At 37.3% G+C, this 16,899-nt stretch overlaps 3 protein-coding genes across 4 annotated transcripts in view; 1 reads left to right on the top strand and 2 right to left on the bottom strand.

The window, feature by feature from the left end:
- The window catches only part of mettl6 (methyltransferase like 6), a 5,508-nt gene extending 3,578 nt beyond the window's left edge, over positions 1 to 1,930 (bottom strand). Inside the window, exons 1-4 of the mRNA XM_017428499.3 lie at positions 1,832 to 1,930; positions 1,446 to 1,728; positions 1,006 to 1,140; positions 318 to 488 (exon numbers count right to left, since the gene is read on the bottom strand). Coding sequence (XP_017283988.1) covers positions 318 to 488; positions 1,006 to 1,140; positions 1,446 to 1,728; positions 1,832 to 1,854 — 612 coding nt within the window. The 5' untranslated portion in view covers positions 1,855 to 1,930. The remainder of the gene's footprint in view (positions 1 to 317; positions 489 to 1,005; positions 1,141 to 1,445; positions 1,729 to 1,831) is intronic.
- Positions 1,931 to 2,088: 158 nt separating this feature from the next.
- Positions 2,089 to 7,965, top strand: eaf1 (ELL associated factor 1). Its single transcript, XM_017428470.3, has 6 exons — positions 2,089 to 2,362; positions 3,172 to 3,266; positions 3,829 to 3,965; positions 4,117 to 4,289; positions 4,520 to 4,741; positions 5,055 to 7,965. The coding sequence occupies exons 1-6, from the start codon at positions 2,260 to 2,262 to the stop codon at positions 5,102 to 5,104; spliced, it is 780 nt and encodes a 259-aa protein (XP_017283959.1). The 5' UTR covers positions 2,089 to 2,259; the 3' UTR covers positions 5,105 to 7,965.
- The window catches only part of bmper (BMP binding endothelial regulator), a 32,902-nt gene continuing 23,325 nt past the window's right edge, over positions 7,323 to 16,899 (bottom strand). For both annotated transcript variants that reach the window (XM_017428481.3, XM_037980290.1), the window contains 7 exons: positions 16,263 to 16,367; positions 12,987 to 13,032; positions 12,175 to 12,338; positions 11,157 to 11,358; positions 10,705 to 11,047; positions 10,444 to 10,574; positions 7,323 to 9,679 (listed from right to left, as the gene is read on the bottom strand). In XM_017428481.3, the coding sequence (XP_017283970.1) occupies positions 9,498 to 9,679; positions 10,444 to 10,574; positions 10,705 to 11,047; positions 11,157 to 11,358; positions 12,175 to 12,338; positions 12,987 to 13,032; positions 16,263 to 16,367 (1,173 nt within the window). In that variant the 3' untranslated portion in view covers positions 7,323 to 9,497. The remainder of the gene's footprint in view (positions 9,680 to 10,443; positions 10,575 to 10,704; positions 11,048 to 11,156; positions 11,359 to 12,174; positions 12,339 to 12,986; positions 13,033 to 16,262; positions 16,368 to 16,899) is intronic.

The raw sequence follows: 16,899 nt of genomic DNA, 5'->3' as shown, positions 1-16,899 counted from the left end.
GAGGGTGATTAGTGGAAGTGGGCACAGGTGAGATGATCAAGGAGCTAGAGGCAGGTGTAGATGGGTGAGAATGGGGAAGAGAGAGAGAGTGACTGAGGAGAAGTGAATGTTGGCTGAGGCACAGGGAAGAGACAAATAACACAAACAAACTCTAACTGAAACATGAAGACAAAACATAATTCAAAAACTCAGATCCTAACAATTAGATTAAATTTTGTGTGTATGCACAAGAAATTATGCTTGTGTTACACATCCATGTAATTACACACAACATATCTAAACTGTTGACAGAACCCTACAGATGTCTCTGTTTTTACCTTTTTGATGTTCTCCACAGCCAGCTTCATCTTATCAGGATGGACTGCCGACAAGACAAATATGAGAGTAACAACATCCACGCTGCCTTCTCGCACATTTTCCAGCAGGTCGTCTTTTGTTAAGTCACACTGGAAGGCACAGCAGCGCTCAGGACAGTAAAGAGGGTTTTTCTGTCAAACAAAAGAACGTAAACTTGTTGTACTGATATCACTGAGTGTTTTTTTTTGTTTGTTTTAGGGGACTGAATATTTTCTGCATCACATTTTTCTTTTATTATGATCTATACTTTACAACTGCGACTGGACAGATCTACTTCAGCAGTTGAATGTGAATTTTTTAATGTTATCATTTGTTTCAGGAAAGAAAACACCCACCACACACCCCTGCAACCAAACTACACTGGTGTCTGAGTGTTGTTTATTACTTCCAGGTTCCTTCAAATTAAAGGGTCTATTCTTCTTCTTTTTCTTTCAGCTGTTCCCTTTTTCAGGGGTCACCACAGCGAGTCATCCTCCTCCATCTAACTCTGTGTCCTGTGTCCTCTGTCCTCACTCCAACTACCTTCATGTCCTCTCTATCTGCATCCATATGTCTCCTCTTTGGCCTACCTCTTTGTCTTTTTCCTAAATAAAAAGAATGAGGGTTTAGTCCAAAAGTAATTCACTAGTACACAGATGGATTTCTTACTTTGACAAATTCAACAGCCCGAGGTGAGAAGTCACAGGCATAAACAAAGATGTTCAGGTCATCCTCCAGCAGAGGGAAGATGCAGTTTCCGACCCCACAGCCGGCCTCCAGCAGAACCAGCTTCTGGGACTCAAACTGCAAACAAGGCAGGACAAAAATACATCAGATGACCAAATGATCACTTAGCACTTTATTCACGTTTGTCAGTCTAGCTTTAAATGAAATTTACAAACTTCCTGTGAGATTTTGATCTTTTTTTAAAACAAATAATAAGTAAATTAGTATTTAATACGAAATAAAAATACAGTAGTAGATGTAAAGAACTTCATTATTTGAAGAACAGGATATCTATATGCCACAATGAGATCGTCTATACTTCCTATCCTGTTGTGAAATGTAATTAATTTGTATTTTTCAGAATAATCTGGCGGTCTGCTCACCTCTCGACATGCTTTGAGCTCCTCAAATTCTCTCGTCGTCCAGTGTCTGTCCTTAAAGAAATTCGTCGAGTTTCTTTTGTAAAACAAGTCCCAGTTTTTCTGAGCTTCTTTCTCTAACTTCATCTGTTTGAACTCGGATACAAGAGTCCTCTCACTCCTCAGTCTGCCCAGCTCCTCCTGGGTTAAATCTCTGATGGTGGAAGTTTTCGTTTGTCCACTTGGATAAACTTCTTCTTCATCTTTGGATTCAACTTCGCACTTATCGCATGTCAGAAGAGCCATGCTGCATTTAGAAATATTTAGTTTGGCTTTCTCTTAGATAGTCATGTTTTAATAAAACTGCTATTTATAAACTTATATATTAAAATCAAATGACTGGTTGTTACCTTTTCACACATTTTGACTCCATCTCGTCCGTTAGTTAAATTCTTCCGTGTGGCGTTTACAATTTTATTTCTTCTCAACGATAAACACCGCTGTCTCAACTGTTTAAAATGTAAAACGTAAAACAATTTACGAAGTCACGCTAGCATTAAATCATAATGTTATAATATCATATTAATAATTATTGATAGAATTGTTTTATTCATTAAACACTTACAGCAAGAGCAGCCCGTTGTCGGTGGTATTTCACCGCCGGACCAACCGGAAACCCGCAGTCGAGTGACGAAAGCGATGTTTTGCTAAATGTTAGCATCTGCAAGCTAACTTTATCTTTATTTGGATTCTTGTCTCCATTAACCCTCATTTATCTCGGCGTTTCATTGGATTTTACGTGAATGTAAATTTCAAGCTAGTTTAAAGAGACGGAATCATGAACGGAAGTACGAATCCGCTGCTGGATAAAGAGGAACATGTTTTGAAGCTCGGAGAAAGCTTTGAGAAGAGGCCAAAATCTTCTTTTCACACTATTAGATGTGAGTGAGAGAGACCGAAACCTTTAGTTAGAGAAACTGTTGATTAGAAGTGATTAATTCGCATGAATTTATCTATCTGCCTATTAATTATAGATTGTTTTAGGTTTACATAAATGTCATATACAGCATATAAACAATAACTTAATTTTATGCACCATGAACAAAATAAAGACATCGTGTAAAGCCAAGTTGTTTAAACAACTAAATATTGTTTATTTATTTGAAGTAGAGTTTTTATTGATTCTTTAATTTGGTGCTACATAAAATGGCCCAAAATTTAAACTTTGAGAAAACAAAGAGATATATCCTAAAACCCACTTTGTTGCATTTAAAGTAACCAGGATCTTATGGTGAAATATGTACAAAAAGCCCTTACTAATATTCACTTCAGGATGAGAACTGCTGGGTACAAAACTAAGTTCAATGTTTCTTTAATCATTTTTGTTTTATGAGACTCTTATTAAAGGAAAACAAATTTCCGGTACCTTAACTAAATAGAGGTTTCATGTTCAATCCAGCAGTACATCTGTTATGTTGAAGTATTTAAAAACCTTTTGATCCAATGACTTGTTCTGGAGTTTTCATTAACATGGGATCTGGAGAATTTGGCTTCTTATAAAAGTTCACGTTGATGTGAAACAGTAATGGCAATAAAAAAGTAATAAGCAGGTATATCATTTTTTGTTCTTTCTTCTTTTATATGCTAATATTGGCCTCTACAGTGCACCAAAATCTTTAAATTTATAATGAACAGTCTGTAGTAAACAAACTCAATGTGCTAATGCCCTTTTTAATTTTTTTTTTTTCAGATGACTTCAAACCAGCTTCTATTGACACGAGCTGCGAGGGAGAGCTCCAAGTTGGGAAAGGAGATGAAGTCACCATAACACTACCTCACATTCCAGTAAGATTCTCAGAAAGCAAAGTTCACATAAGCAGGCTTAATGTGTGATAGCTGGCTTTACTAAACCTAAAAGTCCTCTCAGAGGTGATTATGATTGGATTGCAACCTTACTTTATTAAGGCTGTTATTTTTGTTAGAAGGTCAAATATAAATTTGGATTTTATAATTGTGACTGGCATTTAAATATTTTAGTTGATGTCCTTGATGAAATTATGAAATAAAAATCAGTTAAATGGTGAAACCTTTGAAGATTTTAATAAAAAAACTTTTTGATGTGTTTGATGTGTTACTATAGTTATTTAGCTAAGTTAAAAGATAAACATGTTGTGACATTAAAATCTCTGACTTTAGGTTTAAAATACTTGGCTAAACTAATAATTCTTTGTAAAGAAATAACTAATTTTGTTATCTTCCCCTGGGTACAAACACATTTAAATGTATCTTGTGCAATATATCTGAGTTACTCGTTATTACGCCCTCTGGAAACATTTTGACTGTGAGGTCTGGTTTTAAAATAATAAAACTAAAACAATAGGTACTTATATTCTCAATATTCTTCCAGGGCTCTACGCCTCCAATGACAGTATTTAAAGGAAACAAGCGGCCGTATCAGAAGGACTGTGTGCTCATCATTAACCATGACACAGGAGAATTTGTGCTGGAGAAACTCAGCAGCAGCATTCAGGTCAAGAAAACAAGGTGAGAGATCTATAACAATTAAAACTGTTTATTGATGTGATTGTGTGAGCTTCTGTTGAATCTAATATTTTACCACCACACGCAGGAGGATATTTATTATTGCACACGAACAGAAAGAACTAATATATGGAACCATGTTTGTAATTTTCAGAGCGGAGGGCAGCAGTAAGATTCAGGCCCGAATCGAGCAACAGTCAGTTCGTTCCTCCCAGCCCAGCTCTCAGTTCCGAGCCCCAACCAAACCCGGAGCTGGGATCAAAACCTCACCCTCCCAATCGAAGGACAACCCCTCCCCAGAGCCTCAGCTTGATGACATCAAGAGAGGTGAGGAAGTTCAGCCACACTCAGGTTCCATCAGACAAGGTGTTTTTACACAGACCGAACATGTAACTACACTGTAGTGTGTTTTAAACTAACGCTGCCCAGATCCTAAACAAAAGGAACTTCTTTGACATCTGTATTTGAATAACTGGATCGATGGAAATGTGGAATGAAGGTGTGATATATTGACCAAGTAAACATTAACCTCACTGACTTCCTGTCGCTGCGGACAGAGCTGCGAGCGGAGGTGGAGGTGATTGAGCAGATGAGCAGCAGCGGCAGCAGCAGCTCGTCTGATTCAGCCAGCGCCTCTGGGAGCGGCGACGACAGCAGCAGCAGCGATGGGGAGCATGACGCCCCGCGCCCGCTCAGCCAGACCTCCCCCAGCCGCACCCCCATGGCCAACGGAGGAGGAGACAGGCAGCAGGGCAACAACCAGCTCATGAACACGCTCCGTAAGTGTCTCAGGTTAAGAAATCAGGAAATGAAATTCAGTCTTTTAATATCTCTCTTAGGTTTTAGCACTGAATACTCTTTAAAAGACAGAATCTGACAAATAAAATCACATTTTGATGTTTTTTTTGCCATATTAGCAGTGATACAGGTGATAGTTATCCACATATTTCTGTCACGTTGTCACTTTTACTGTCACTGTTCTCCGGGTTGCTGGAAAACTTGAAAGCAGTACTAGTTTATTAATTTGTCCTGTGGTTTAATGCTATAAAAACTGTTTTTTTGCACATTTTTCTCTCTTTTTCATCTCCACAGGAAATGATCTTCTCCTCAGTGAGTCGGGCAGCGACAGTGATGACAACTGAAGCCTCCTGGTCAGTCCTCCACACTCCTCTTCCTTCTACTGCTTGAGTTACGTGTTCAGTTGCTATGAAAGATGACCTGAGCTTTATTTTTTGTTTGAACTTTATTTTTTTAAATTTTATTTTAGTATAACTTCAAAGATGGTCAGCCAGAAACTTTAAGATAGTATTTTTATTAGATGTACATTTTGTTTTGTTTAGTAAAAGTAAAAATAAATACTGTTTTACTTAAGGGATTTAAAAAATATTTAGTGTTCATACATATTTTAAGTACTTAAAGACACTAGTTTTATTTGCAGAATTAATCTATTTTTGTTGGCTCCTTTTTATGGTAAAGTTATGAGTAGAACATTTTGAAAAACTTCCCTAAGTGCTCCCCCCTTTTGTCAGAAAGCTATGGAAGTCCTCTCTTCATCCTATTTATGGTTTTATCAGTTTGGTTAGAATACAATAAGACTCTGCAAATGAGAAAACATGAAAAATATACAAAGTTTTCTTTCTTTTGTTCTTTTATCTTTATTAGCAAGAGAAACTTAATTTCATCAAACTTATTTTTAGTCACTTTGCTAAAGTCTGGGTAATGTTTGGTGAATTTTATAGTTAATTCAAGCTTGATCTAAAACCTAGCAAGCTGTTCCCATCATTAAAAGAATAATAAACGACTTTAATAGCCTTTGAAAAACGTTTAAATGGCTCTTCATCTTGAGATAAAATTTATAAATCTGACTTATCCCAGTTAAAGTGGCCAGTCAGACAGAAAGAAAAAAATAATTATCACTTTGCAAGTGTGACTTTTTTTCCTGCCACAAGAGGACAGAAAAGCCTCGTGTAAAACAGAAACCCTGACATGTTTCTTATTCACCAGGCAGCAAGGAGTTTAATGAAAACAGTTCAGACTCTGAATTCAGCTTTAGTTTGTTTTAGTTTTTACATCTGAGGAAAACGTTAGACTCTTTAAAAGATGTTCTATTTTGTGTTTACAGCAGTTACTCCATTAACTCAACTGTTTGTCGTATAGAACCAGACAAAATATTTTCTTATCAGATTAAATTTTCCTTGAAATGATGAAAAAAATGTAGATCAGAGCTTAAGAAATTTAACCTTTCAGTTTTTTGGCGGGCAAAAGAAAAACTGAGCAGAAAAATTCTTGTTCAACTGCAAAATTAGTTTTTGTTTTTTTTTTGTTAAGCCCCAGAACCAGTCAGTGAGACAATAAGATTAAATTAAAGCTCTTAATTCTAAGAACTTTATACATATACAGTCATTTTTCTTAGACTTGTTTTTTTAAACAAATACAGTATGTTACTTCTGAACCAGAATTATACTAAAGTACCTTTCAATGCCTTACAGCATTTCAGTCTAGAAACAAGGGTGAATGTAGTATTTTGAGAAAAAGCCAAAGAGTTGAACTCATCACGTTGAAACTGTGCAGGATCAGTGTGGATCTGTATTCCTCTTACTTTTAATTGTTTTTGTGTGTACCATAGAAATAATGTCAGTGCTTCTTTCCCTTTTATCTGCAGATACTTTGTGTTTGTGGTAATCGTTTGGTTTGACAGTATATTAGTACAATATTACACTTAAACAAGTAGCAGTTTCAACCTTTTAAGAATATCCACTTTGTATTTTAGAACTTAAAAGAAGCAACTGCTAAATGCAAGAGTGAATTGTGATCATAGTTGGAAAACAGTAGTGAGCTTTAGATCAGATTTAGGTGAATATTTAAGACATAAACATAACATAAAACATGCAGCCCTTTATGCAGTGGTCAGAAACTCCCACTGAGTCTTTAATTGGCGTTTATGTCGGTTGACTGCTGCAGTGACAGGCATTTATCAGCTTCATTTCTGATCTCTGTTGACTAGTTTTCAGTCAGTGTGCCACACTCCAGTCTGCATTAATGATCTTTTTTTTTACCAGAAACATGCTGTAACATCTCACATGAAGGGTCTGACAGCAACAGACAAATAATGAGTTCTGATTGAGTTCACATGTAAGCAGAGCAGCGTGGGTTGCCCTGGTAGTTACTAACATCCATATGAATGTCAGGATGCAGATTATTAGGTTGTAACAAGGTGAGCAGAGTTTGTCCATCTGTGGTCATAATGATGAAACTTTGGCTGAGCTGTGTGTAAATGTGGTGAAAATTAAATTATATAAATGGGCGAAAAAAGCTCAAATAAATATTGTCACATTAGGAATGGGTTTTCTTTCACTTTTCTGTATTTATCACAAAAAATCCCAGCATTGTTGTGAAAGTTGCTGCCTCTCGAAGAACTGTAAGACACCATCTGCTTTCTTTTCACAAAGGATAGTTACAGCTGGAAGGGATTAAAACACAAAACAAGGTCTTTTTACTTTCACTCAGGAATCCTCCCAAGACTATTTGACTGTATCTTTTAGTTAAACATTGCTATTGGAGTAAAAAAAAAACTTGCAGTGCTTTTTTTCCTCCCAATGTTTGTGAATTGAAACAATAACTTGGTTTAAAACATTAAAGTATAATAAAAGGTGCAACTTCCACCTTCAGGCTGATCTTAAACAGCTGCATCACTTACTGGATATCTCCTGCAGTTCGGTGACAAGTGTCACCTCAGCCTGTTTTTACATGATACATCTACTTCAGGTGGACTTGATGATGAACTACTTAGGCCTGTTTGTCACTCTGGTATTTCTCTTGAAAAAGTGTAAAACTGTTACCAAACTGCCACAGTTTTGTTGTCTTTTGGATTATGTTGTATTTGTTACTTTGGTCGTCTTGGTTTTATTTTAGAGCTCTTCTTTTTTTGTGTGTGAATCTTGTTTGCACAAATTTGAAGGTATTAAAAGTTTGCAAATGTCATTAAAGTAGTTTCACAGTTTTATTCTGAGTGTTGATTTTACTTAAGGAAAATTACAAAACTGTGGTAATTTAGCAACACGTCCTTTAAATGCATCTCAGCAGCAAATGTTCTGTGAACTGCAGAGGTCGAGAAAAGAAAGCAAAATTAAAACAGAAAAATAGGAAATTTAATTCAAAAAGACAAAAATATTGAGCTTTTTAAACATTTGTGAATTTACTTTGTAAATTTATCATCAGTTATTTAGCACAATGCAGTTTTAAATGTTTTTTTTTTTTCACTTTTTAGTGATTTCTGTAGCTTTGCTGAGTTTATTTCTTGTCAGAAGTTAAAGAAAATGCCAGAACCTGGCAGATAAAAAAATAAAAAATATATTATAATCTTTATTGTTTGTTACTCTCTTTATTTTAAGCAGTTTTTCTTGAAAAAAAAAAAAAAAATTATTTTTATATTTTTGTTTTATTATCATATTCATGCGTTTTATTTTATTTTATTTTTTTGGATCATTACGTCCTATCGTACCATTATCATTTAGTGGCTTGTATAATTCTAATTTCATCTGTTTTAAACTTTTGTCTGTGGAATAAACTTTTTTCAGCCCTTCAAAGAGTAGAAACGTCATTCAGAAATGAACTTCAGTAAAAGATTATATTGCTAGTCTTAAATAATTTTCTTTAAGTGAAACATATGTTTACATGAACACTTTCAGTTCTGTACTATCTAAAACAACATGTACATTGAGCAGTAACACATTACAGTACTTTTACCAGCGACGGTGCAACAACTGAGTCACATTTGGGCATTTTTACTTCAAACAGTAACACAACATACACAACAAATACATAAATAGCTTTTGTTTCCCTTTACATCATTTATAACAATTATATTCATGATTTTGGCTCTTGCTACAACATGTCAATGAGGGATATTTAAATTAACATCAGCAACAAATAATAATTAGAGCAATAATAATATAAAAGCTATCCTGTCTCTCATAAATCTGGTTAGCTTACAGTATGAAATGATGGAATAGAGATCAATCGAGCGGTTTGACGCATCAGAGTTTCTCCACAATGACTGTAATAATCTGAGCACCATTTTGGCTCTAATGTGATTCTTCTGGGCCAAATCTTTTCCAGGAGGTCCGTGGAAACAAGTTCAACGCTCCTTAGATGTGCAAGGTGTTCAATCTCCAGATGGGGCCCTGAGTTTTCTCTTGAGATTTCAGTTCTTCCTCAAGACTAAAATGAGCACCCCCTGTGATGGAAACTGCTACTGTCAATATTTGGCATCACAAGCATCACAAGGACATCTCAGGCTGATTTTTGAGGTGAAGGTCAGCTTCCCATCCATTTTCCCTTCAGTCTGATGTTGAAGTCCCTGTAACACGTCTCTCTGTAACACTATGGACCCTGAGTACCTTGGTGCATCTGATCTGTAAAGCTGAGACCTTTTAGTGTCCTTAACACTTTACTTTTCGGCTACTGAGGCCTCAACTTTGAACACGGCAGATGACCTTCTCTAACCTAGCTCCCCCTCCACCTGATAAACGAGGGTCACCGTCCAGGGCAGGTCGTGGGTTTGATACAGCGTCCCTGAAACAGCACCAGGTTGGCGGGGCAGTGGCAGCCGGCCACACAGGGCTTGTGACACGGTCCAATCTCATTCCAGTTGTCGCAGGTTTTGGTGCATCCCGGACCACAGGTGTCGTACACAGCGTCGTGTTTACATTGGGTGGCTGGTGGAGGGACGGGGGAGTAAAAAGGAAGAAAAGAGGAAGTCAGAACTGGATTCTTCAAGGCAGGAAGTAGCAGATGCAGAGCATTATGCAATGCTTAAATTGCATCATTTGTAAGACAAATGAACAATGATTTTAACAACCTGTACATAATTTAAATGGTATTTAAGACAACACGTAGACTGGTTGTGATTGTGTTGTTTTCAAATTTACAAATGAATCAAGTTTTAAATCTAGTGAATATATCTCGTTCTAAGCTGTGATTTAAAACAGCAGGTGTATATATATATATATATATATATATATATTGTTTTTCTGCGGCATCTTGAACTTGTTAACAATAAATAACCCAGTAAATCTTGATCATTGTGACAGATCAGCTTCATTAAGTTGATGTTTTTCACTCAAAACATGTCATTATTTTTCCACTGATCTTACTTTTAAATGCAAATGCACTGGTAATAGGACACAAAGTACATTCTGCTTTAAAAGAACCAAATTATTCACTAGTCAGGCATTCTGTTGACCTTTCTGATTCTACAGCAGATCTGGGTGGAAAAAAACATCTTGACAACAAAATACACGTTTAAGAACATACATAAATGGCTATATAACACTGAAAAAAACAACATGCTCCTTAATGTTGAGGTGATATCTTTCTGAAACACATTTTTGAAAAGCAATCAGGAATCTCAGAGGCGTTGGTGTCACTCATTGTCAGAAGTTTGAATATTTTACACTAACAGCTGAGTGGTGCCACTCACCCATGCAAACGTTGTCAGGCTTCCACAAGACGGGCACTCCCTCCCTCTCACAGGCTCGGCTGTAGGCAATGAAGGACTCACAGTAGCAATTTTTATGGACTGGACACTCACACATGTCCGTTACACATGACCTGCAAAAGGAAGGTTTTTGATTTAGATTAAAGGAAAACAATAGTTTATGTCAGCAGGATCATTTTAGAGGCATTGATAAATACTATTCATGTCTATCTTTTTCGACGCCAACCTCAGCGTTACCCTCACCTGTAGAAAGAACCAAAGTCAACCACACGATGGCACTTCTGAAACTCCCAAGACTTTATCTTCTGGCATTCCCGGTGGGCCCGGAATTTGACTTTAACGCTGCCGGGGCACAGGAAGGATGTCGTTCTGCGAGGTGGATGCTGCTGGGAGCAAAGTTCATTTCCCTCCACTCGCCACGATTCTGCAAACTCATCCACGTCAAACTTGAACTGGCCGTCACCTCCCATGGTGTCGTCGCGCTTGTGACCATTGTAGTTCCCGCAAAGACCACAGAGGCGTCCACGCAGGTGGGGAGCTGCTACAACTTCTACAAAACTATCACCATCCCACGTGATCTCCAGACCTGGTGTAGCGTTATGAGGAACACAGCTCAGGTAAATTTAAGTACCAACAGTGTATCTTAAAGACACTTTCTGTGGAACGAAGCAAACCCAGAAGAACTGATTACTGACCTGCAATGGTGGTGAGCTTCAGCAGGTATCCATCCAGGTCAATGTGCACCCCAGGGCCATGGTAGGGCAGGGCAATGCGAGTGCCATTCCTTCGGACTGTCAGGTGCTGGTGGAGGCTGAGGATCAGAGACCCAAGCCTTATCTCAACAAACTGAGTCCAAGAGAAGGAGCGAGTTCGCCGAGCGTCATTCTTCACTAACACCTGAAATTGAAGTCAGTAAATACAAGTTTAAGTACAATTACTTATCATAAAAATATACTACTTACATTTGAATATTTTATAACATAGTTAATGATAAGAATATATACTGTAAACAGTTTCCATTCATTCACATTTAAATAATTTTCTATCCTTCCATTCAACTTCTGCTGCTTATCTGAGGCCAGGTTGTCGGGCCACAGCTAAAGCAGAAATCCCCAGACTTCCCTCTGCCCCGTTATTTCCTTCGGCCCATCCAGAGGGACTCCCAGGCCAGCTTTGAGATATTTTTCCAGTTAGTCCTGGGTCTGCTCTGAGGTCTTTTTCAGTGGGATCTGTCTGAAACGCCTCCTTTAGAAGGCATTCAGACGCCCAAACCACCTCAGCTGACTCCTTTCGATATGGAAGAGCAGCGGCTTTAATCTAAGCTCCCTCTGAATAGCCAAGCTCCTAATCCTCCTTAAAGGATCAAATTTAATTTTAAAAGTGCATGCTCTCAATATTTTGTAAAATCAATCTAGCTTAGCACAAACTATGAAACCAGAGAAAAACAGCTGGTCAAGCTCCGCCTTGCAAAAGCTCCCAAAGAGACAAAACATTGGGATTTATCAAGCAGTTCACTGAACAACTTTAACTAACAATAAGTTACAGGATCAAAGTTTGCTTTCTTACTTGTACAGTAACAAATTGAAACATGTAAACATGAAGATAAATGCAGGTAAGTTTCTCCCATTTCTTTCATCTTTAACTCAGATTATGCAGATTTCTAAACTCTCTGAGTATGTTTCCCATTTGAAGACTTTCCAACTCCCATCCTACCGTGAAGCTGGAGTCTGGGCTGTTGATGTTGTTTCCTGGTCCTCCAGATGAAATCTCACCACAGTCACGTGTCAGCACATATTGACAAGTTCCCTGAAAGTTGAAGGTCCTGCCATCGAAGGTGTTGTAGTGAGGGTCACCAAAGACTGTGCATACACCTGGTTCTAGGGAGAGGCAGAGGCAAAAGGAAAGAAAATTAAAAAAAACACGTTGAAAGATAAATAACAGTAAATCTAATGACATTTAAACTTAAATAACTTTAAATAGGGGGCGTCAAAGCAGCGTGAGGGTTTAAAATGATGCCTGTTGAAATCTAACAGCCAGCAGCAAAAAACCTTATTTATGATAAATGTTAAAATATGTGGAACCAATCTGACCCGCTCAGAAGTGGAACCAGCATCTGTGTGTGGTAAAATGTCTGCCTAACCAAATGAAACTAAACTTTTTATTATGTACAAGTGGGATTTATGAGGTATTTCTAGTCCTGAAAAAGACCACATCGGGGATTTCCTCTGCAGTTTGAAGCCAAAAGCCAAAGTCAAATGACCTGAAGGCAAACCACAGTCTGGACTAAAATTCATAAAGAATATTCACGTAAAGCTTCTGAGCCTGGAACGAGGTTTGTTTTCACAGGTTTTTAGAATAATATGTCACAGACTTTGACATATATATTTTTTTTTATTAAACCTGTTTCATTCAAATAGTTGTTCTTATTCTACAGTTGTAAGCTGATAGTTTGAGGGGTCAAATTAAAAGCTAGTTTAGGATTAAACAGAAATTAGAGGATACTCTATTGAAACAGACTTACTCACTTTCAGTGCAAACTGGACAGCAGCCGGTTCGGTTCAGGATCTTGTTCTGTGAGAATCAGGGAGCAGACCCAGCAGCATTAAAAGACTTATAAAGAGATTTAACAGAGTATAAAAATATGTCAGGATTCCTGAGCACAAGTGATAAAAGAAAAACTTTATTTTGACACAGTGTGGACTTGGTGGGCAGATGAACTAAAGGCACAAAAAGTCTGATTTGGAAAATGTGACTTGGAAAGATTTTCACATAATATTTTAAAAGGTTAAACTATCAGAGAAAAACTCAGGTTGTTTTTGATTTGACTTTTGACAACCTGAGAAAATCAGAGGAGTCAACATTTTATGAAAAAAAGAAGCAGAACTGTTAAACAATAACTATATTACAATAATAGTGTTTTGTAAAATAAATATTATTCATCTGTTCAAAATTCACATCTTTTAAACATATAATAACTGTCTGTATTTATTGCTTTTAATGCTTATGTGAATACTGTTTATAATGCTCTCATTGCACTTATTGACTTTGTTAAAGAAAATGAATCAAAAGTCAGTTCTTCTATTTAAAATTGTGAATCTGTTGTAATCCTGTAATACACATCAATCAGACATTTATGTATAACAGTATTTATGTATTTGATAAGTTAATTCTAAACACTAATGTCAGTATAGTTTGATAAATTAATAAAACAATGAGTCAATATCAAAACAGTTTTGGGGGTAAATAATAAGTCTTCTCATTTGTTTTTGGAGCCACTGATTTCTTTCTAAAGGCTGAAAAAAGACAATAAGTAATAATTTTGTTTAGGACTTGACTTTAAATCATCTAATGACATTTAAAACTTTGTATATAAAGAGATTTGTGACTCAAATATACATCTGTGTTTATGTTTTTGTAAAAGAAGTCTCACATATTACACAAACTTGTGAACAAGAGGAAAAAGTTCAGGTTTCAACAAGTCAAACCAGCACGGCTGCAGACGCACTGATACTCTAAACTTTGTGTAACGGGACCTTCTGCCTCTGTGTGTGTGTCTGTGTGTGTGTACAGTGTGCTTCAACCTCCATCCAAACAGCAGATCAGAGGATTCTTTCACACACGAAGTTCTTTAGCCTGAAGGAAGTTGGTCTGCTCACACATTTGGACTCTTACCTGACTGATGAGCCTCACTGATAGAAAGGCTTCCTACATTTTATTCCAGCTGTCCAAACTCCAACGTGAATCTAATTTAAACCTGAACCATCATTTGAAAGTTTTTGACTGCCAATCCACACACACTTTTCTCCTGTCTGTTTTACACACCCGCCACTCATCTGTCATCACGTGCAGACGCTCTCTGTACACTCAATATACGCTCCAGAGTCCTAACCTCTACACAAAGGGCACTCTTTGAAGAGGGCTGCCTTTAGACGCACAGAGGACACACACGAGCACACACTCTCTCTCAAACACACACGGTGACAGAGATTGGTTTTCAAGGACCTAAATATAGGGCACCTCTTCTCTGCTGTCACTCAAACGTAATACAGACAAAAGGCTGTTTGGAGACATGCTGTCTCCAAAGGGGACCCAGACACTCTGCTGACCCGCTGCTGACCGCAGGATGAAGGCATGGGAGTGTGTGTGTGTGTGTGTGTGTGGACCGTGTGTGTTGATGTGCGCTCATGGATGCATATAGTGAGGGTGGTGCGGTGACCTCTGTGTCAGGGATGAGTCACAGTCTTGATAACTTAGGACAGGTGTGTGAGTTTGCGTTCTATATGTTGCTTTCAATTATCCATGTAAGTATATAAAGACCTAACATTGATTTTTAAAAAGCTGGTTTAGCTTTTGGGAATGTTTCCAACAAACAGAACTACTGCAGAAAGATGCATTTCCTGTTGAATACCAAACAATAAAAAGTTGAGGGCTAACAGAAGTCCCGCCAACTCTGCTGTGTAGGAAGTATTTGCCAGATTTTATACTTTGATGTCAACCTCAAGGCTATGAATGCATGTGGACTTTGTGATCAGGTGAGTCATGCTCAGAATATCTCTGTGATTCAAATCACTGTGGATTTATACAGACCTGTGAAGTTTCATCCACACAACTTTGGTTCTTATTTTACCTCCTTACGTTGTCTTTGCACTCAGAAACTCCACCAAAAAGCAAAGATGAGCCGTGATAACTTTCAAGGTTTATAACATTCTGTGTGTTAGGTCTCTGGATCAGTTGATTTCTAAAACTGCTTTTCAATTCTCAAAAGTGCCTTAAAAATTTCCATCACTTCATCCCTTTGTCCCATTTTTCTGTCTAAATTAGGGTTAAAGCCAAGAATTTAGGTAAAAGAATGTACTCAAATTGAATGGATTCCTTTTAAGAGTTACTAGGGGTGTATTCTTCTGCAGAGACTTCCTTCTAATGCGATCATCCTTTTTGGTAACTGTACTTGAGAGTTTTGGGGCTGTGAATCACTTCACTGAATGAGGAAAGCTGTGCAGCAAATAAGAACTTATGGATTGTGAACGTATGGTTTAATCCTAAAATTTGATATAAAAAAGGATGTTCAATAGGAACAAAACAAAAGCGTAGACCACCAACGTTATTGTGCAGTTCTCTGCTGTGACCCCTAACAGCAGGTGAGGGCTTGTTGTAACCACTGGAAGCGTGTGAACTTGGACTATCACTGACAGCGTGACCGGCACCGGCCAACGGAATGCAAGGAATCTACTCCTTATCCCAGCAGTCGACAAACGACTTCGAAGTAAACTCTGCAACAGGTGAACGCAACTCAGATCTTTTTTTCTCCCAGCAGTTTCCAGAGTTTTTAACCTCACAGATGCTTCAGGTGTTTGAAAGACATCAAAAGTAAGCCTGAGCTGAAATGCACAAAGACCCCATTTTAAGGAGAAAAAGATACAGATCTCCTTATCTAAATGTGTTCAAACATATTTTAAGTCTACTTATTGTGGTGCAATGATATGAAAATATAATTAAAGTCTATAAAAGCTTGGGTGTGTACAGACTTCCAGTCCTACAGCAATGAGAATCACACTGAGTGAAAGAAGACAAAAATCTCTATGTTTTGATGTATAATTTGTATATGCACCAAAAAGACCTTTATACGAAACAGTTCAACTTGAGCAAGCCAACATTTTCAGACATCTTTGTATTTAGATTTGAAATGTAATTTTAGGCTTTAAGGATAGGGCAGATAGGGTGGACAGAAAAACAAAAAGCAGATAAAATGCTAGAAACAGTTTTGTCAGATATGAAACACAGTATAACTGTTTGTCACTCACCGAGGGGCAGCTGGTGATTGGTACACACTGTTTGGGCCGACACTCGATGTTGTCTTTAATGCACGCACAAAGAGTACAGTTAACTGACGACCACATGTCTCCTTCCTACACAAATAAAAAGACAAGATAAGAACATGAGGGTACAGATATTATTCTACTGTTCATTTATTCATATTATTACCATTCAACTATTCCTCCATATGCCTTCACACATCCCTTTATCCTTCCTTTACACCATCTGATTTTTGTCCACACATCAATTTTCCAAATGAATCAGTCCATTCAGTTCTCTAATACAAAAACAACTATAAATCCATCCTTTCACTCATGGAGCTGATATTTACAATAAATCATCTGCATAATCTGTTCAACTGTGAAAAAAAAGTTAATTTTTTTGTCTGAAAAAAAACAAACATTCACCTTAAAACTACATTTGTCCATCTTTTCATTAGTATACTTCTTATTTGTTCAGACAAGATTTGATCAACTTGTTTATTATGTGCACTTCTTTTATGTCTATTATTCATCCATTCATTTATTCATCCACTTATCTTTGTCTCTGAGCCACCATTCATTTATTGACTGACATCAATCATCACCGGTCAATCATTCAATCTATTGTTCAGTGACAATCCAT

The sequence above is a fragment of the Kryptolebias marmoratus genome, linkage group LG16 (assembly GCF_001649575.2).
Source record: "Kryptolebias marmoratus isolate JLee-2015 linkage group LG16, ASM164957v2, whole genome shotgun sequence".
In the NCBI taxonomy this organism is placed as follows: domain Eukaryota; kingdom Metazoa; phylum Chordata; class Actinopteri; order Cyprinodontiformes; family Rivulidae; genus Kryptolebias; species Kryptolebias marmoratus.
Note: the sequence above shows the minus strand (reverse complement) of the source record. Positions and strands in the feature narration are given on the sequence as shown.

Bases quoted from the DNA above. Each gene is read 5' to 3' on its own strand.
- eaf1 (XM_017428470.3), top strand. From the start codon at position 2,260: ATGAACGGAAGTACGAATCCGCTGCTGGATAAAGAGGAACATGTTTTG. The intron at 3,267-3,828 runs GTAAGATTCTCA...ATATTCTTCCAG, and splicing joins TAACACTACCTCACATTCCA to GGCTCTACGCCTCCAATGAC. The intron at 3,966-4,116 runs GTGAGAGATCTA...TGTAATTTTCAG, and splicing joins ATTCAGGTCAAGAAAACAAG to AGCGGAGGGCAGCAGTAAGA.